A 21,885-nucleotide genomic window follows, 5' to 3' on the forward strand; every position below is an offset into this window, starting at 1 on the left:
TGTATTGGAGTAAACCCTCCCAAGTTTTCGGATTTTCCCTCATTCCATTTTTTTCATTTTTACTACTTGGAATTTTTGTAACTACTATGCTCCAGGCAAAATACAGCCATTTTAGGATATTTTACATGTCATTATTTTAAATAGGATAGGGATTTATTATAGGATGCAAGGAAAACTTACTTTGCTTGAAATAAATGTCTTCCTTTATGAATTCCAATTGTATATATGGGAAAGAACATTTCCTTTGTTAAGTTCTTGGTCAATTAGCGTTTTAATTGAAAATGAATATTCCCTACATAGAATTAGTTTATCAACTTTACAGTGCTGTGAGTATCCTTTCATTTCCATTAAAACACATGGGCACTGAGGGGAACATATGTTCAAAATCTTATCCTCTTGTCCTCAGCCTGACTTGAGAGATAAAGTACAATGGCTCTTTAGTTTAAGAACGCTTTTCAAAATTTAGGAGTATAAACATGAAGCATTTTCTTCAAATTGCCTTTTATTAACACACATGATCAAAGTAGAAAATATATGAATATGATGTTTAAGCTCAGATCTTTAGGCATAATCGTCTTTTTAGAAAGTTCTTGATTTCTGGTTGCTTTACGCTTCGATGTACAGTCTTGGAAAACAGAGCACAGGCAGATCTTCAGAAAAAATTTTTTTTTCTTTTCACAAGTAGCTACTGTAGGCCATTTAGTTTTATACCTTTTGATACCCTGGTGAATTATTTTCAAACATGAAACATCACACAATAATTAGGATGAGGAGATTTCTTTCCCAGTAATTCTCCCCTGCATGTAAACATGCCATGCCGTGTCTGGATCTCTTAAGGAAATTTGCATGGGTTTGTTTGCTTATTTGAACCTCCCTGGTATTGTTCTAGGAGGTAATTTCAGACCCTTCTGCTGTGCCTTTGTGCAGTATAAAAGAAAGTGCTTATTTAAAGGCCAGGCTACACTTCATAGGCAAAGAAATTTGTCCTGCCAACTACACACACTAATGAACGTTTTGGGTTTAGAGGGTTTTTGTTGTTGTTATTTTAAGAAAACCTCTCAAACTTTTTTGATTCAAGGGTGTCCTTTGATAGTCACCCTGGTATCTTTAATCTGCCCCAATTATGCTGACATCGCTCAGACTCTCTTGGGAATTTATCCTATAGATGTTCTTACGAGCAGTCCTTCACACCATGCAATAAAACTTCTCACTATCTTCTCAGTACTCCATGTTGGAGAAAACAAGTCATCCTTATCCAGCTTCAACTCCCCTCACAAAGTCACCAAATATAGGAAACACCTCCCAGAGCATCAGGCTTGGCCACCTTTAAGGATAATGTAGTGAGGAAGTGTTACAGGTATGGAAGAGGAAGGATGTAAAATGTTGGAGCGATAGCTGTATTACCAGGGCTTACCAAGGTGTGTGAGGGGTGATGTATACATCAATTTCTCATGCCCCAACTGGGTGGCCTACTTTTTCTGTATAACAAGAGAGTTTTCAGTACATGAGTCTATTTGGAATACCCTCATGTCCTATGTTTAGTCTTGGTCAATAAGCTCAATCAGAAAAATTAAAGAAATGAAGCCATGCTTATTACTGTATTCAGTAAGGGTTGTGAATTTTCCTGAAACTCAAAGGAAAAGATGAGATATTCTCTGATGTTAAAAATACCTCAGCCTGGAGTTGAGATCTTCCTGATAGACTGTCCGTATATCAAAGGTCTCAGCTTAGGAATGACCAGAAGTGACGTTTAATTGTAAGAAAGAAATCTGTATCTGTAGAAACCATCAGCTGCAGGAATATCGTCGTTTTGCCGTTGGGAGTTTTACCCATGTGTTGCGTTGGCAGTTTCTCAATTTATAAGGGCCAACTTGCATGTATATTTGGAGAGGTAAAACATAACTTGATGATGGCCGCTGATCCATTGGGGGTCACTTCACTCCCTGGTCCTGTCAGTTACACAAGGTGACACTCTCAATGGTAGAAATCCAATTTAGAAGTATTCTTAATCAGAGAAAACTATGGAAGGTTTTACAGCCAGAGAACAAAACTGTATTGAACAATGTTAACCGAGTCATCATCTTTCATAGTTAAGAAAACGACCCACAATTTTTATGGGCTTAGAGCTTATCTTGAAGTCATTGACGATAGTTTTGGATTTGTACTACAAAACCTATTTTGGGCTTTTATGCGTATTAAACAATTTCTTCTGGTCAGTTATGACCAGTCTAGACTGAAATGCTCAAAGTACAGTTCATGATTTAGTACAGTTGATGATGATTTTGGTATTTTAAACTTTGCTTTTGGAAAAGACGCCCTTAACCACCAAGAGGTCATCCACAGGGGTGGCAGACACAGCATGTGGGGATGGTTTTACAAATGGGGACTATAAGGCTGAATTTACTGCTGTTTTTGGAGTCTTTTCTTATAGAAAATATAATGTTTTCTCTTTTATACTTGCTGCAGAATGCAGTGCGTCATAATCTTAGCCTTCACAAGTGTTTTGTGCGAGTAGAAAACGTTAAAGGGGCAGTATGGACAGTGGATGAAGTAGAATTCCAAAAACGAAGGCCACAAAAGATCAGTGGGTACGTCCACCATGTTTGAACTTCTTAGCCTAGCTTGGATTGTGCTAACAAGTATAACGTAGAGGCTTTTGGCTGCTAGACGGTGTTAGACCAAAGAACTGGTTTCACGTTGTCTGAGTTAAGGGAAGCAAAAAAGCATTTCATCCCTCCTGTTTTGTATGCCCACCAGTCCCCCTGCCCTGCTTGCTGGTCTTTGTTGCATCACATGCTAGTAGCTTTTAGGTGGCAATGCATATTAACCCTCACAAACCATTTGCTTATGCTTATTGCATTTTATTTTCTTTTTCCTGTTCCCTGTATTGGATGTCTGTTCTGCCCCCAACCCCGTCTCCTTTTGTTGCCACTTCATCTCCTTTGCTGCTGCTCCTATCCCAGGGTGCCATTCGCACCAACCTCTCACTGCATAAGTGCTTTATCAGAGTAGAGGATGAGTTTGGGTCCTTTTGGACAGTTGATGATGAAGAGTTTAAACGTGGCCGCCATATTCAACGAGGCCGTCCTCGCAAATACTGCCCCGATGAAAACTTTGACGAGCTTGTCGCACAGTAAGAGCCTTTACTTGCTTTTGTTTTTTTTTTCTGCTGTTGCTTTGGCTTTGCATGGTTGACTCATCCCATGTATTTTACATTTCACCACGTAGCAGTGCCACGGCTTTCTGCAATGGAACTAAATTGTGTGATTTGTACATGTAATTCTCTCGTTTCTCTTTGGAACACCAGTGCCTTGAATAATGCTTTTTTGACGTCTTTAATGCAAATGTTGGTTGTATCACGATTCAGCAGCTTATGGGGACCCTAACAGTAAATACTTTTGCTTGACCCTTAATTCCTCCAAGTGAAAAGGGAAACTAATTTAAAGTGAGAATGTGCATTCAGTGGGGTTCATTTCTTCTCGTTTGCTCACTCAGCATAATAATATAAATGTAATGAAATAATGATTAAAATGCTTCAAGCAGAGGAAAGAAATTAATAAGAGTACGTACACTTCCTATAAAGGCCACCACTAAGTGGAGGTAATTTCCTACTGGAAGCCACTCCTTTCCTTCGGTGTCTCCTGTATGATTATTTAGTATTTTGACTCTTAGTAGTCTAGACGATATCTTTTCTTCATTTAGTCAATTAATGGAGACAGCGTCCCACATTCCCCACACCCTCCCGTACTTGGCTGTGCAAGAAGGATTGAAACCCAACCTTCAGTTACTTAAGAAGGCGCCTCCCCTTCCCTAGGCCATAAACGTGCCTTGGAGGTCTTCCTCCAGAGCCAGCCTGCCATTCGTTACTCACATAGTCCATCTAGAGCTCAAATCATGACAGTACTTAAGGGCCAGGATTCCCCCTGCACACTCCCAGGAAACCCTGCCGGCAGCCTGCTGACCACCCCCGCATAATACCCAAGCCTGCTGCTTCTCTCTTTGCGTCAGGGTGACTTCTAAAACTTTGCGGGATACAAAATCTAGTGCCCAAGCCTGTTATTACTTAGCAAGAATTTATACCCAGTTGCCTCCACTGGCAAAGTCTGTTCCCAGAGGTGTTAACACAGACCAGCCCTATAAAGCTAGGGGATAGAGGGATAAAGCCTTATTTTTCTTGGGCTTAGTCACTGGGAGAAATTTCTGATTTGGAAGGATACCAGCAAGCTTGAAAGAAAACTTAGCTAAGAGCTCGGGAGGTGATTGCGTTTAACTTTGAGTTTTTATCTTTCTCTCATACAGTAACCCTTCCCTTATTAAAAACATGCAGAGCAGCCACACCTACTGCGCGCCCCTCAACGCGGCTTTACAGGTAAGATTAATAGCCACCCCGAACGTGCGACAGAGGCACATGGCTTCCCCCACTCATTGCAAAATATATTAGCCTCACTCTAATTAGATATTAAATTTTAATTCCGTTAAACTTTTTTCTTAAGTGCACAAAGCATCGCACTCCCTGGAGGCAAACACATCGGGCTGCTTCAGCATTAGCAGGATGCTTAGCATTTTGAATATTGTGGCAAAAAAATTAAAAGTTCACTTATTAATATTTATCAGCAGTATCATAATTTCCATCCTCTTATTTCAGAATTTCACTTGAGGCAAAAATACCACAAGTGTAATTACTCTAGCACAGCTATTAATGTGCAGGATGATAGGCCACTGTGTCACATGACCTTCTATTGTTCACGGGTTTAAAGAGAAAGCAGAGCTCTTTACGTCTTCTTTTAAAGTCTATTTGTGCATCTTTCCTTTTGTCCGGGGGAATTGGGCTCGCTCTGTAAAAGTAAACTGTTTTTGTTCGGCAGATAGAGGTGTTTAAGAACAGCCCTTTAGGTTTTGAGCACATTGCTCAAGCTTACATAATAAGCACACACAAGGTTTGTTTCCTCCTGACACACCACGCACTTGTTATATAACCAGCGTAGCTTAGGGATGAAGATGCCGGTATGGAGCCAGATTGAGAATCCCTCCCAAGTAGGTGTTACCAGGGCAGGCCTCCTACTGATTGTATTTCTTAGTTACCACAGAGAAAAATCACCTCTTCAGTCTTGGAGAATACTTCGGTATCACTTCATTAAAGTCCACCTCAGAGATTTCATAGATAGGTAACCAGTATCCTGTGCCAACTATTCTGGAAGACAGGCCAAGGAAGGAAATTTTGGTAACTTCTAAATTGCATATTTTATGTCCCTGGGTGGTGTAAACAGTTAAATGCTCAACTACTCGCCAAGACAATGGCAGTTAGTACTCACCCAGAGGCGCCTCTGAAGACAGGCCTGAAGATCTGCTTCGCAAAGTTCACAGCCTGGAAAATCCTGTAGAGCGTGGGGTTGCCATGAGTTGGAATTGACTGAGTGGCAACTAACAACAACCAGAAAACATATTTTAAAGATAAATATGGCATTTATAATTCAATACTAGAACACATATCCTCAATGGGGCAGTGTCCGTCAAAGATTGGTTCTTCACTATTAAAATGGTGCCTGGCCCTCCACAGAGCCACAACACGTGAACAGATACATAGCATATCTGTGGTATTGAAATTTCACTGAGGGCAGAGTGGGTAGAAGTGGCAAATAAGGAGAGAAAAAGTATAAAACAGCCTTCTTAGAGGGTAGTTAATGAACAGATGGTTGAGAGACACTGCTGTATGGAAACAGAGTGGGATAAGGTGGAGATAATGATGATGGGAGCCCTGGTCCTCTATATTCATGAACCAAATATTTATTGAGGACCTACTGTGTGTGCCCTATGGAATTCTTTCCCCAGGTTACTCAGAAGAGGCTTCAGCCTCCCCACAATGGATGACCCACCTTAAGTGCAGTTACAGTTTAGAGGCAAATTCACTGAACTTGCCATTTCAACGATCATTTATTTTTAGCCTGAACCAAATTTAATGGGAAAACGACTTTGTGCGTTTCTTTTAATTACTTGTAGTTTATGCAGTAACTTCAGGAAAGCAAATGAAAGCGAGCGTTGATGCCGCCACTGTAAATACCACTCATTAGTAACTTTTTTTCCCTGGAGTCTTGTGAGGTGTGAATTTAAAGGCTGCTCTATCTGGCATGGTATTGAGATTACAGGCACATTTTACATTCATGAGGCAGAAAGGCAGAAGAAAAAAAAAAAAAGGCAGTCATCCCGCATCCTCTGGATTCTCCAAGTCACGTGACTAATTTCAATTAGAGAGCTTTATCAATATAGAACTTTTCTTGTTTCATCTCCAAAACATTTGTTCTTTGCATTCTCTGCACCCTTTCTAGTTTCTTAGGAGAGCCCAAAAATTATCCGGCAGTTTGCCAGGAACGTTTTATGTCAGTAATGAAGTGAAGTGAATGAATTGGTATCGGTTCCTAATTTCAGGAGTGAATTTTTCCCCCTCTCCTATATAGGGTCGCTGTGAGTCAGACTCGACAGCAATGGCTTTGGGTTTGGTGTTTTTCTCTGAGCTTGGACCCTTGATCAGTAGACAGTATCATACCACAACTCGCTGCCATGCAAATTAAAGGTTCTCCCAGCAGGCCTTCCTTTCTGCAATCACCCATTTCCATTTTTCAAGACAAGTAAAAATAATAGTGGAACAATCTCTTTAAAAAAAAAATACTAGAGCAACATAATGGATGATATACAACATATAAAATAGGACAGCAGAATCCACTACAGAAATAAAACATGGGACTTGGGACAGATTGCATTATGCTCTGAAAAAGTGAAGTAACTAAGGGTAACCGTAAAGCTTCATATTTATAGACTGTCTTCTCCCCCCCCACCACCCCCCCGCCCCCGAGGATCTCACAGTCGTTAACGTTCCAGGAGCCGCGGTACTTAACAGACCCTGCACCATTACTTAAGCACCTTCATTTTTTTTTTTTTTTTTTTGGCAAAGGTGCCAGTTTGATAGGATGCCTCTTACTGTGTATAGGACCATTTATATAATTAAGTCCATTACAGAAATTGTTACTCACCTGCTCCTCAGTGGACATCAGCTGACAAAAAAGAACCACTTGGTTAGGCATAAGCAGTTGATGAAAAATTTTTTTGCCTTAGGTGGGATGGTGATCATTCACTCAACAAAGAGTTCTCAAGTGGCTCTATTGCATATCCAAACCAAACCAGTTGTCATCAAATTGATCCAACTCATGGTGACCCCACATGTGCTTTATGAAGCACAGCTCTACTCTGTAATATGTGGGGTTGCCATAAGTTGGAATCAACTCGATGGATGCTGGTTTCTAGTTATCGCATGTCTGGTATGAGGTTCTTTTTGTAGCCCATTCGAACATTTCTTTTAAAGGCACAGTAAAAGATAAGCTGGTTTTTCTTCATTTACATCTTCCTTGTCTGACAAGCAAGGACCAATGTAAAAGCAAAAAACCAAACCTGATGCTGTTTAGTCTGTTCCATTGACTCATGGGGACCCCATGTATTACTGAGTAGAACCTCTCCATGGGGTTTTCTTGGCTGTCATCTTTATGGATTGATGTAAGTACTTGCCCATTAGATGCATCTCACCACTGTAACTGTAGAGCCTCAGGCCATGTTTTGTGATTCTATCCTTATCAGAAATGACTTTGACCTAGAACACTTCTAGAGCCAAAGAGAGCAAACAGTCATCTCAGAAAAGCTGTGCTGTCACCAGCTTGTCCTGATTTGCCTGGGACTTTCCCAGTGTTTGTTAGCATTGTAAGTCCGATATCCCCAGAATACCCCCAGTCCCAGGCAAACTGGACAGTTGGTCATCCTACCTGTGAGATTTACTTAACACATGAAATTTACTCTGTCTTTCAACTGGACTTCAGTTCTTTGAGGAATCAAACATGTTTAGGACATATTCTCATGTACATTTCCATTTTTGTTTTTACTTCTCAGGTTTTTGTTGTGGAGTTTACATCTCAGTTTTTGACTTGAGAAGCTACTAGAATACCAAGCTAGAGATGGTCCCATTTTTGCCACATTCTTACTATGTAGTCATAAAATTATCTTCTGAGAGCTGATCTTGTGATCTCTCCAGTGGGAGGAGGCTCGGATGATCAGCCTAGCAGAACTTCCATGACTGGGAGGGGCATGACCACTGTGTTGTCTCAAATACAAGCAGTTAAGATGCTTGTCCAGCTGCAGTTTGCAAAGAAAATAATTCTGGCAACAGCTTTTGCTCTTGCTCTGCCAAAAAAAAAAAAAAAAAAAAGCTTTATTGCAATTACCGGAGATCTATGTGGAAAAAAAAAAGCACTTGATGCAAATTATTTAACAAACCGTAGGAAAGCAGTGAATGCTCAGAACTTAAGTTTATCAAAATGAGTTCACATTTGGAAAATAAAACCTTTGCACTTTTTAAAAGGAGGCAGATGATACCCAAATTCAGAAATGGAGGGAACGAAAAGCAGTGGGCCTGCAGAGGCCTGACTGGGAAATAGTTCATTAGCCAGCGCTGTGTTAGGTGAGTGTGCGCAGGTCTTCAACTCCGGCCTTGTATCTAGAAGGCGTTTCTGGCTTTGGGTTTTGAACTGTGAGGGAGACTGCAACTGTTGTAAACAGGCAGATCCCTGCAGCCCAGCTTTGCAACCTTTCTGTCTTCATTTTTTGGCTCTTATTTTCTCTTCAGAGCCAGGATTTCTAGAATATTTTGGACTCTTGTATGACTGGCCAATTGAAGACACCATGCCAGATTGTCTTGTGATGGCACTTTTTCCTCATTAGAATGGAAAACCAGTCATCGTGTAGTCTGCAAGAGTACCGTTTTGATAAATCTTGGTCTGATCACAGCTGCCAATTTTTGAAAGTCTGCCCTCTTTAATAAAATGAAAAGGCACTACCCAAATGAAGCAAATATGGCAACTTGAATCCAGTGGTGTATTGGACTATTGTTTGCGTTTAAGAGCAGGAGCCCAGTTTATTCAAGTGCAGTAGAACAGGAAATGAATAATGTCCCACAATAGAGTTGATGATTTCTTTCTCCCACCTCCCGTCCCCAACCCCATTTTCACACTTTTTTGCTGACACTCATCTGGAGTGACTTTGTCACCTTTAATATGGACATACTGAAATACCAAAAAGAAATAAGATTAGACCTTCCTTTTGCCAGGAATTTTTTTCTTCAGTCCTAAATTTCCAGGAGATTGGGCTGAGCCTGGAAGATTGCATGGTGCTACCTTTTACCATTATCTCAGACTACGCTAAACAGATTCAAAAACCATTAAAACGGAAATGAGGACGGGGAAAGATAAAACTTGATTCGATTCTATAATCTCTTCTTTTTCTATAGGATCTAAGAGGTAAATGTTTATGGAAGTTCTCATAAGTTTGAGCTATGCGGCCAGAATAATCTGATCAAATCTCTAATATCCAATAGTGGAGTCATCAAAATGGATAAAGAAATGAAAATCCCATTATATTTCACTGTGATCTGGAAATATTCAGTTCCTCTTGAAAAAAAGGCATCAGACATAAACTTTATCTTGCTCCTCATATTAGATAGTCTCATCTGAACCATGTGACTCTACCCAGCAGGTCCAAACTGAGTCCCTTCTTTGCTCCAGTGCTTTGGTCCCCCCAGCTAGCTCTTCAAAACCAAGCTTGGAACATGTGCCACAAAGTCCTATACACTCAATACGCACTTGTATTGCCAACCACAGTATAATGAACCGGAGATTATTGTGTCCACCCATAACGAATAGTTTTCCTGTCTATGCATACCCTATGTCTTCATAAGTTTTCTCTTGATTGGTGGCAGGCTTCAATGGCTGAGAATAGTATACCTCTATACACTACCGCTTCCATGGGAAATCCCACTCTGGGCAACTTAGCCAGCGCCATACGGGAAGAGCTGAACGGCGCAATGGAGCATACCAACAGCAACGAGAGTGACAGCAGTCCAGGCCGATCCCCTATGCAAGCCGTGTGAGTACTGTCCCCCCAGAAAATCTGTGCTTGCAGGCTCGTACTCCCTGTTTGATGTGCACACAAGCCCTTCTTTGGCAATTTTTACACCTTTTTTGGTAATTTCTCATTTCCTACAGCACAGGTAGAAGTTGGTGCTTCTAGAAATGTTTAGCTCAGTTAGTGCATAAAAGGACCATTTACTGACTTTCCCCTAAAAGCCATCAGCTTTATCCAGCCCTACAAGTGCACACAGCAATAAAATGGGAAACGTGTTTGCTTTCTTTCTCTTCCTTGCAACTGGGGGCCATTGTTTAAGCCGCACTCCTTTTTACTCCTAAAATGAGTACACGTCTCTATGAAGAAGTCTGGAGTTTGTTCACCTTTCAGGCCTATCGAGCTGGCAGGGAGAAGAAGGTGCTTGTTTACCTGGTTGTGCAGCAAGCTTCACCGTGACTGTGGGGCTGCAGCATTATTACCAAGCATTAATGATGGCACAAATGAAAGGTGGCATGATTTATAGATTGCACTTCAAATATCAAAAGGAAAATTAATAGGAGCATTATAGAAGCAGACGGCAGGATAATGAGTGCACATATAACCGAACGAAGTCATGGGCGATGGCTGGCCAGGCTGAATGTGAATGGCACCAGGGCTGGGCAAATGAAGACTCGGATGCCCGTGCAGGTGGGTGATGGGAGGAAATTGGTGTGGCTATCAATAACCCCCCTCTCTCCCAGAAAAATTAGAAAACAGAGAAAAGAAACCACAGTATCCCAAATGGTTGGACTTACAGAGGGTGCTGTGGCACATCCCAGCCTCTGGTGTTAGCACATTCCCATAAAAACTCTTGTCCACTTGAAGGAATAAACCAATTGAATGTTTGTTATACTGTCAGCTCCTAGAACAGGCCCCTTGTCTACACATTCTTTCTGAGTTACTGACCAACTTCTTATTTTAAGATCATTTGAGTGATAGGAATGGAAAATATGACCTGTAGCAATTAGAAGCACAATGAATTGGCATCTAATGACAACGAAACGAAAAAAAAAAAAAAGCTTTCTGCCAGCATAATTGGAGGGTTCAGGGGATCTTGAAATTTATTTCCTAGCATTTGAATTTCATGCCCAGAGTGCTTTGAAAAAGATCTTTAAAGATGGAAATAATCATTTTTAATTTATAGGAGCAGTCTCTCAGCATTTACTTCACAACATTTTGAGAGTGTGTTTATCTTTCACACTGAGGGTGCCGTATGTCATACTTTCTAAAGCCACCTCGTGTTTCCGACTTTATTGTTACCACTGTCATCTTTAAATCATTGTGATGACAGGAGTATTCACCCAGATACTGAGGAAGTTCAGAGCAAATGTAAATTGGCATATAAGCTACTTCAAGAAATACTCATTAGAGCAAGAATGTCTGAAGTTACTGAATGGAAGAGATGCTATTTCTCATAACCTATAAGAACTGGGAGGTTTCATTGATGTATATTCCTGTTATTTAGTACAAAGAATCATTAGGAAGAGAAAAGAGAGCTACTGGGATGAAAACCTCCCAGGCAACAGTTTTAGGGCGATGCTGATTCTGCTGTACAAAAGAAAACTCTGGCTTAATTTTGTTTAACAACTTTGAACTAATCCCAGTATTACCAAAAACGTTTTACAACACTCATCAGACGTTTTACTGAAACAAAGGTTTCAACTGGTTCCTTTTTCCTAAAGAAACCCTATATGAAGGTGTCAAAATTGCAGACATTGTTGGTCAGATCTCATAGGTTTATACTTCTGCTGAAGGTAATCATATGTCAACAGGAGATCCCCTATGCCTGCTATCAGCGTCACAGACAGTTACTTCTCCTGACCCCCTACTTCCATTAAGCGAATTCCGTAATGACATAACCTGCTATGATGCAAATTGTTGGTTTTTGTTTGAAACCTTCCCAGTCTGTTGGAATAAATCAAGCCTTAAGCCTTATGGCAAGGTTTAAAGGACCAAGGTTTAAAGGACCGTGGTAGTAAGGGAGCTCAGCTAATATGTGCTGTTGAAACAGCATTCTTCATTCTTACCCTTTTTGTGACACTCAGATACCACTACATTTCGGTTCTCTTTTGAAACGCTAGAAAGTAGTCGCATAATTACGGCTTTGGGGCATTATGCTTTTATCCTGATGGGAGCTAAAGGGGCTACAAAGCAAAATACTCCATGCTGTGCACACCCCCAGAACACAATGACTTTAAACACTAGTCAGCTTTATTTAAAAACTCTCGTGTTCCCAGAGTGGCTAAACAAAGGAATTACTCAGATGTAAGGGGAAGGGAAACATGTGGTTTTGCGGTTATTCTTTGGGAGTCCTTTCGGAAGTAGGAATCGAAGAGAAAGAGGGGGTGGTAGCCTCCAAGGGGAAGACACGCAGCCCCAAGGACCAGGAGACTCGGTGGGTATGGGTGAAGGCACTGTTGCTTACGCATTTTGCCTCTTACCTGAAATGTATCTCATATGGAAATCCATGCGCTTTTATTCTCTGAAGCAATGGATGCCTATCCTACTTTTGCCATACCCTGGGGGTATCTACTTTACCCAACAAATATCCTGGAATTGGATTTCATTTTTCTAGAGTTTTCCAAAGCCTTAGTATCTAACCTTAGTATCTTGGGGTTGTCACACAATAGATCTAGTTAGTTGGGGAGCCGTTACACACTGGGATCATGCCAACAGTCACGATAGGGTCATAACCTGTTTCTTGGGGGTAGTAAACTGTCATAATGAATTTTGTCTCCAAATTTAAAGGAAAAACAAAATATTCTTTAATGTTGTCCAGTTGTGTTTTGTTGGGGACTTAACATGTATCTGATTTACTTCTTGCCAAACAAAACATTTGCCAAAGTCCACAATTGTGTAAAGCAAAGAACTTCATTAAGTGTGTTTAGTTTCTTGTAGGGTTGCTCGTACCCCATCTTAAAGATGTGATTCATCTTGTATTTTCAGGTTTGTCAACCTGAAAAGATTAATAAATCTGCTCATTACAAAAAATGCAACTGGGAAAATGTTGACAAACCATACTTGAACGTCAATATACCGCTAAGTAAAAACACAGATTCCTATCCAGTGACCATCAGTGGAACCCTGTGATCAGTGGCAATAAAAGGGGTCATTATGAAATAACAATTCTCGAGTGAAAATATGAAACCAAAACACAAAGAAATGTTCATCTTTGTCAATAATCCAAGAGATACTATTTAAGGCAAGCTGAGCTTACATGGTACCTGTTAAGTAACAAAATATTTTTAAGAGGTAATACTTAGTGCAGATGAGGTTGAGTCTAATTGATATTTCCCCTTTAGAAATTAATACCACAGTAAATCATAAGAACCATAAAGATGCCTTGACCTTTGCTCCAACAATTCCATTCTCAGAAATTTATCCAAAGGAGGTAAATCAGCAGAAGTAGGAAGATTAATGGGTACAAATGGTCACCGTATTATATAAATGGGGGGGTGGGAGGGGAGACGACAACCACAAAATGCCCAGTATTAAGAGAACGGCCCTCAATGAGATGGATTGGCCATAACAATAGCCTCAAACATAGCAATGATTGTAAGAATGGTGCAGGACTGGGCAGTGTTTTGCTCTGTTTCACATGGGGTCACTATGAGGCAGAACTGACAGGATGGCATCTAACAATGTATATCAACACAATGGAATCTCATATAATCATAAAAGTTATCATTGTAAAGTAAACTAACATAAACAGCACTCTACAGCTAACAATAGCAATGTCCCTACCGTGCTTACATGATGTAAAAATATGACACTAAATGAAAGGGGATAGGTAGGCTAAAACAAAACAATAGACATTAGAGTTTATTGGTGGGTTTTTTTTTTTTAATGGAGTAATAATCGATACAGCTAATTCTTCCCAAAAGAATGCATGGCATCTTACCAGGGCTGGCCTCACAGGCAGGCAGCGTGTGCATTACACAGGGCTCCCTGCTTAGAAGGGCCCCACCCGTGGTTTAATGCTCTGCTGTTGCTGTCTTGAAATATGAACTAGGAGCCCCCTCTCATTTTGCACGGGGCCGCACAAATGATGTAGCCAGCCGTGGGTCTTACTACAGAAACATGGACAAATAGGACCTTTCAAAACCTGTAAGTAGATGGAGAACCACGTGTAAAATGTACTACGATGCAACTTTGCTATATTCTGTTTTGCAAATAGTTCTTTTTTTTTTTTTTTTTTTTAAGAATATGGGCAGGATTATTTTTTAAAGGTATTTATCCTGACATCTATCCCCCAACCTCCCTCTACGCTGTGCTAATTTTAGAGTCAGTTGGCTTTCGGAAGATTCCCGTCTTCCAGGGCAGTCCAGCGCACTCCTCTGTTTGTTTTTAAATGGTTCAAGTGGCCTTTGGGGTTTGCATACATCATCAATTATTTAGGAAGCCAACCATCCCAAGCACCACCTCTTACTACTAATACTTGATAACGTCAATTAAAAAACCCTCCCTTCTGCCAGCTTGTCCCAGCGACGGGACCTTTTTTTTTTTTTAACGTGAATGGTTCTTTTACATATCAAAAGCCCTGCAACAAAAAGTAATTTGTATTTGCAAAGGATTGGTTGTAAATATGATTTACGAACATTTCTCAGTTGTTATCAGAGAGGTTTTGTGTGCTCACCCACAGTCCCCTCCGAGTGAACCACGTGCTGATCGTAATGAGAAAGTTGGCAGATCGCATCGCAGCCGCGCACAGTCCGGTGGCCACTACCAGCCGGGCCTCATGTTTTGCCTTGTTTACAGCTGACAGCGTTATTATTCTGATTGGGGTTCTGCTTCCTTATCATATTGTTGTGTTGAGCGCGCCTTTTCCTCTCCGTTTGTGTTCCCTGGCAGGGCTTTTCTTGCCTTATTGACAGTTTGTAAAAATATGCATTAATTTGGAGTTTCAAGCATGTATCATGGTGTCTCTTTGCTGTGTTTGCTTGAAGTTGATTAATGATAGAACCTCACTTGGGGTCGTTCTCTGGAGAGTTCTTTCACAGGTTCTGCATGTTAACTAGCAAAGCAGAACACACAGCGAGCCACGATTAGCCCAGCCTCCCGCGCTCAGTGGTCTCCACACAAACCACCGTTGCATTACAGACTCTTATTGCATGTAATTACCTGAAGATTTGTATTCATCCACCCAGGATGCCACCACAGGGCCTGTTGTCGGGTACTCAGAAGTGTGGTCCTAGGACTGTTGGCATGACCTGGGAACTTGTTAGGAATGCAGATTCTCAGGCCCCAGACCTGCTGAATCACACTGTGCATTGTAACAGGGTGCCCAGGTGATTCACGGGCATGCTCAGATGTGAGAAGCAACACTGTGCAGGACATTAAGTTCTTACAGAACACAGCACCTTCCAGTGGCACTTTCTGCCATGATAGGAATGTTCTGTCTTTGCCCCATCGAGTACGTTAACTGAAACGTGGCCACTGCGACCAAGGAGCTCAGTTTTACATTTCAGTTAATTTTACTTTAAATAACCACGTGGGGCAGGTGACAACAACATTGGAGACTGCACTTCTAGACTGTGGCTTCTGTGTTGCCCAAGAAAAGCCAGACTCACGTCATGTCAGGCAGTTCCGTCTCTGAACCTCTTCTTGTTTTTCCAGGCATCCCGTACATGTCAAAGAAGAGCCCCTGGATCCAGAGGAAGCTGAAGGGCCTCTATCCTTAGTGACAACAGCCAACCACAGTCCAGATTTTGACCATGACAGAGATTATGAAGATGAACCAGTAAATGAGGACATGGAGTGACCCCCGAGAAGGAAGATCGGAAAAAAACAAAACCCGTCAAAAATGAGCAGTGAAAGCGTTCTCCACTTGTTGTACAGTCTGGAGGATTTTCACTACATTTTGACAACTCTGAAATGTGTTAACTTTTAGTGCCATCAAGAATCCCATTTGGGAGTATTTTTGATTTTTCTACTTTTTGTTGAAAAAGGAATTTGTACTCTGTGCATTGGATGGACTTGTTTGGTACTTGGGATTTTCCTCTCTTAACAGTCAACATCAGTGTTGTAAATTTGTTAAACTGATTCACTTCTAGCAGCAGACTTTGAACTGCAGTCCTGCCGATATTCGACACTGGGACACCGACTGAGCATGTACACCTAAGCTGCAGACCAAGCCTTTGCCCAGAATTTAAGGATTCCAATGGACGACCTATTTGCACAGTACTGCATGTTGATATCACTGCCTTTACTCCATTTTTTTTTTTTTTTTTTTTTTTTTGCTTCCAGTTGGGACGGGGAAGGCCTTTGTGTGTGTATTGGGGGGAGGGGTTAAAAATAATTATCCCAAACTTTTTAATGTATTGCTTTTTTTTTTTTTTTTTTTTGCTTCTACTATACCATTTTAAGTTCTGACCTCAGGCCTCCATTTGGGCCCACGGCCTCTTGGAGGCTTCAAGTTTTCTGTACCTTGTGATGAATGTTAATAGGTGTTTTTATTATACAAAGCTGAATGTCATTTCTCGTTTGTAGCTTTCTGTCACTCATTCAATTTTCCTACAGACATCACCATGTTTTCTCTAAAGTCAGAAAACATTCCGTTTTGGTCTTTTTCAAAAAGGTCCCAAATGCTGCACTCAACATACACGTGAAGGTCCTCTCACACAGACGTGAAGTCCTGCCAGAAAGAGAATGACTGACAGAAAAAAAAAAAGACACACTCTAGAAATAATGCAGATTCATTCCACACAAAGCAGTATTGGGGTGGGTGGGAAGGGGTTTAGTTTTTTTTTGTTTTTTTTTTTTGCGGCAACCATCATTCTTAATAAATGTCACAGCATTTTACCAGCACGAGGAAACCTAGGCAGCACCAAGAAAGAAAATCCCATAATAATCACACTGACAATATGGCCATGGAAGGCTCACCCTTGTAGGACCAAGTTGCAATGGGCTGTGGGCTCCCTGTTGGTATAACCGTAACTGGTGCGTAGGTTGCTTTGTTTGTAAAATGGCCAAAAAGCTGGCTTCCCTAAGCAACTTTGCTGTAAGTCGTGGTGGCGCTGAATTTAAACATTAGTTCAGTCCTGCTTGGTGGCATTAATCTGTTTGAATGCAAATTAGATTTCAGATTGAACTTGTTATGGGAGTTAATGAGGACTGAGTTCAGCAAATGCTAAAGTGTTAATTTCCAATGTGCAAATTCTGTTCAGTTTGTTATGCAATATCGTCACAGCAACCCAGTGTCATAAACTAACAGTAGAAGACATGGAGTCGACTGGGGCTCACATCAGCCCTGGGCTTGTTGGGAAACAAACGAGGCATCCAGAATGGGATGGTTATAGGTCAGTACAACCTCAGTCCGCAGACCCCTACACACTTCATCTGCACCCAGATCCTTGTTGCTCATTTATTTATCTAGGGTTGTAAGCTTTCGTTCTTGTTTTAGTTTGAAAGCCTCTAGGAGCTTAATTTATATTCTTTGTACCTTTTTTCTAAAATTACCAAAGATATTACGCAAAGGTAAATTATGTTGTTTTATGCTTTATCTGAAGAAGCCAAATATCCTCTTCTTGTTGATCAAAGGAGGCGAAAGAATTTTAGAGGCAAGTGACAAAATACAGGCTATTGCTAACCTGAGAAAGAAAACTGCTCCTTCATCCTAGAGTAAATTAGGCAAGCAAGTAGGTAACGGAACCAAAGTTGCTTTTTTTCTTGTTTTTTTTTTTTTTGGTCCTTGTTTTTTTTTCCCTGTACCTCCACATAGACCAAAACTCATTCTTGTAAAGAGAAACTATGGGAATACTGAAGCTACCAATAGGACACAGTATTAAAAGGGCTACAGAGTCCCATCTCAAAGACAAAGTGAATGCATGCCCTGAAAATTAGGGTATCCTATAAAGGAGACAGTTAAAATTCAGAACAGAAAAGGTTCTGCAATTGGACTGGACCACAGAATAGTGTTTCTAGAATAAAATTTTTGTTAGCAAGATAATATGCCACTTGTGTTTAAGGACTGTGCAATGATCACTGCCTTAATTTTGGTTAATCTTGGCATATGTATCCTCCAGGTTTTGTTTTTGTTTTGCCTTTTTTTTTCCTATTTTTTCTTTTTCCTTCCCTTTTTCCTGATTAGGCTATAGTCAGCCTTTTTCATTAAAGAAAAAAGTCACACTCCCATCCACTCATAAGCTTGGTACAAAAACTACTTTGGCAGTTACTTCTGAAGCTTCACTCTGCTTTCTGTATAAAGGGCAGTCTGTGGTCACTTAGGACTTTTTTTTTTTTTTCTTCCCCAGTTATCCAGGCAGCTTCATGATGTGCGGGCAGTAGCCAGGCAGGGTCATGGGAAGGGGGCCCTGTGCTTCAAAACTGAGTGGTTGCTGGCTAGTTTGGTATTCAAAAGAGGATAAAAATCTGGTAGATTAGTTCATTCTCAGCATGTGTAGCTAGACATGAGTAAAGATAACAGCATGAGAAACTGTTAGTACGCATACCTCAGTTCAAACCTTTTGGGAATGATTAAAATTAAAAAAAAAAAATACATTTCACTCAGTTGCACTTAGTCGTATGTCTTGCATGCTTAGTCTAAAGACTGTAGCAGAAAAGAAAAAAAAATTAGATTTTCCATATCTTTGCAGGTATCATAGCCTTGCAGAAGAACCAACTGAAAAAAAAAAAAAAAAATTCTCAGGCTTTACAGCAAGCAAACTTCACTATGATTTTTACAGTTCTGATTCTGTATCCCCTAGGGGTATTCCAGTCGCTTCTTTAGGATGGGGTTTATTATGTTGTACATATATCCCAATGTGTCTGTGTGAATCTTTGTCTTTTTTGGGGGAGGGCAGAGGGCGGTTCTTTTTTTAGATATTGTTCCTAAAAAGGAATAAATGCATACACCTGTTTGTCAAAACACCTTTGCTTTTTGTGCAACTGCTTTATATTGATACTAAAAAAAAAAAAAGCTTTGGAAAAAAAACTACTGTATGTAATGGGATTGCAGAATGCTGCACATGTATTTTATTTAGTTATCCTTGCTTTAAGAATATTGGGTGACATTTCCTGACATGTGGGAGGTACTCCCTTTTTTATTTTTTGGCTTTCAAATTGTAACATAGTTGACAGATTTTTTTTCCCCCTATTCTCATTGATCAGAGCATTTTGTACAGGTTTTTGTGGGTATGTGCACGCACGCTTGTGTGCGTGTTAAGCTGTTTTTTGATACATTCCTACCCTGACTGTTGTTTATCCTACCACCACCCTCCTGGCTATCTTAAACAAGTTCATACATTTGAAAAGAGAAAAAAAAAAATGTTGTTTAAAAAATGTTTTCTCCTGCTGCAGTAAATATTTTGCATGATGAGATTCCAGGGTCACACTTTTAAAGTTTATCAGTGAAGTAGTGATTAATCACGGGAAGTGTCAAAGCTATTGAACTTTTGTATGAAAAAAAAAAATAAGAATACAAGGTGCCAAGATGTGAAGGATAATTTGCTAGCTTTTTTTTTTTTTTTAACTCAAAAGTGTACATGAGGGAGAGGTAGTCCGGTGTATCAGGCAAACACACTATGAGGAATGAGGATCCAGCCTGTTTAGCCCCGAGTGTGTATGCGTAAGTGTGTCAGGCTGCTCCATTTGGCCAACAGTGAAGTGAAACACCAAGGCTTATGAAGAGTGACTGCCAGCCCTGCCCTCCTTGGGACAGCTGTAACGTTATGTCCTGCCCTCTGTCAACCTAGTCAAGAACACCTTGGATTCTTAACCTAAAATACGATGCAACTCACTTTTTTTTTTTCCATGAAAAAGAAAATTAGAAATCTTTCCTCTTCACATTCCAGCTGAGCTCCGTTTCCAAAGACGCACAAGGAGGAACGTGCTTTGAGGATTTTGACTCTTTTTTGATACCTACTGGGTAATGGCAAACCATCCTGATAGGTGGGATGTTTTAAAAGCCGATTTTGCTTTTTGATCCTGAGAGCCAGATTCTGAATTCTAAAGGTATCCCGTGGGCCAAGTGTAGCTCACACAACCCTGCTACCAGTAATCCTGGATGAAAATGGTACAGTCTGGACGGTGAGCATGGTGCTCCGTGTATATGTGCTGCCAGTAACAAGGATTTTTTTGTTTTGTTTTGATGAGGCATCAAAGAAACTCATTCCTTGACATCAACTGTAATTCCATCATTCCATGTCTGTGGTTACAGACAATAAAAAAAAAAATGTATAGTCAGTACTAATTACTGACATTATAGCATTCTCAATGCAATAAAATGCTGGTTGTTCACACTGGTAGTATCAGTCGCCACAGCCTAAATTTCTTTCCCCTTCTGACCTGCTGATATTGTGTGTTAGGCGTATGCATTATGTTTATCACCAGCTGCTTCCAACACAGAATTAAAATCAATCTTAACTAAAAGCTTTCATCCTGACAGAGGGCCGACGCTCCCATCCTCAGAATTTCAAAGTGAAAGTGACCACTTAGAGAACCGGAAAAAACGAGAAGCTGCCTTTTTCTCGGCGAAGCACACCCTTATTTTTCTTCATCAGATTTTATAAAGAAAAACAAAATGTTTAATAACGAGCATTAAGCGCAAACTAAAATTTCAGAGGAAAGCAATTTCATGAATAATTCATTAAACTTTCACATCTGCAAGATTAGTCATCCAAATAAAACGCTAATGTCAGAAACATGCCCTGTCTATAACATGCTCATCAAGAAATCTTTTTGCATATAATGATAAATGCTTAGATTACAACAAATGATTTTATAAAAATATTCTATCAAAACGATGCTAGATAACTACACTTGATGAAATATAGTAGAATTCCAGTACCTAAAAACTCCGTAAGAACCATTCTGATTTTCAGATTTTTTTAATTGCGTGCCTTTGGAAGAATTTGCTATTTCTTTTTAATAGAATTCTATTGTATATATTCTAAGGCTTAATAAATTGGGGCATTATCTTTCAGTAAAAATTAAATGGCTGGTATATTGAAAGCAGCAGTTTATGTGGCCAGGCTGTGGTAATATAAAACTGTTCAGTATGTGATTCAGGGCACATAGTGCAAACCAAGAGATGACTTTAAAATTAACCTCGCAGTGAAACACGCACTGACGCTGAGGAATGTGTAAACACTTGCCCGGCGTTGTTTTTTTAAAAGCCCATATTAGGAAAGTTTTTCTTTCTTTTTTTTTTTTTAATATAGGTTCAGCTATTAAGTTGTGAACTAGTGTCTCCTCTTCATTAACAGTGATGTCACATTCTAGAAACTCTCTGGTCTGATAATTAAGTAAAGCATTTGAACTCTTAATTCCCATGTAGCTACTAAGAATATAATATTAGGGTTAATTGAAATTCCTTTAAATGTGAGGTTTAAACATAAATACTGCTTACAGCATATACGGTTGGTAAAATTAAATATACACACACATTTCTTTTAATAACCTGGAGGATCGAACCCAAGTGTGGCAGCGTATTAGCGAAGGTGTTGCTGGTTGGTACATAGTGCAATTTTAACTGTAGTTCAGGAATTGTTCTAAAGCAGGAACATTCTTACGGATTTATTTCTGCTTGTCTCATGGATAAAGGAGGCAGTAAACCAAAATATTGGTTCTTTTAATGGGGCCCTTATCTAAAGAGCGTAAACTCTTAGACTAATGTCCTATCGACACAAACTGTTAATTTCATGATGGTAACAACCCCCCCCAAAAGGATAAAAACAAAGTATAATTAATCTTTCTTGAGTTACTAGACTTATCTTATTCCATGATATTACATATTTATGTGTAGGGTAGTCATCTGAATTTATCTTTCACCATGGTTGTAGTTGAGTCAAATAAAAGTGTTCTTCGTTTGAATTAATTTGGATCACAAACCTTCATTTAAGGAATTGACTGATGAAAGGTTTAAGACAATTCACACTGGAGGGAAATTAAATTATGCACAAAAACACTCAT

The 21,885-nt window shown here is 40.0% G+C and overlaps 1 protein-coding gene across 11 annotated transcripts in view; it reads left to right on the forward strand.

Annotated features, from left to right (window-relative positions):
• Positions 1-20,219, forward strand: part of FOXP1 (forkhead box P1) — a 589,886-nt gene extending 569,667 nt beyond the window's left edge. For all 11 annotated transcript variants that reach the window (XM_064275152.1, XM_064275157.1, XM_064275156.1 and 8 more), the window contains 4 exons: positions 2,467-2,588; positions 4,300-4,369; positions 9,791-9,957; positions 15,592-20,219. In XM_064275152.1, the coding sequence (XP_064131222.1) occupies positions 2,467-2,588; positions 4,300-4,369; positions 9,791-9,957; positions 15,592-15,736 (504 nt within the window). In that variant the 3' untranslated portion in view covers positions 15,737-20,219. The remainder of the gene's footprint in view (positions 1-2,466; positions 2,589-4,299; positions 4,370-9,790; positions 9,958-15,591) is intronic.
• The last annotated feature ends 1,666 nt before the right edge of the window (positions 20,220-21,885 follow it).

Source organism: Loxodonta africana, chromosome 22, assembly GCF_030014295.1.
Source record: "Loxodonta africana isolate mLoxAfr1 chromosome 22, mLoxAfr1.hap2, whole genome shotgun sequence".
NCBI classification, from domain to species: domain Eukaryota; kingdom Metazoa; phylum Chordata; class Mammalia; order Proboscidea; family Elephantidae; genus Loxodonta; species Loxodonta africana.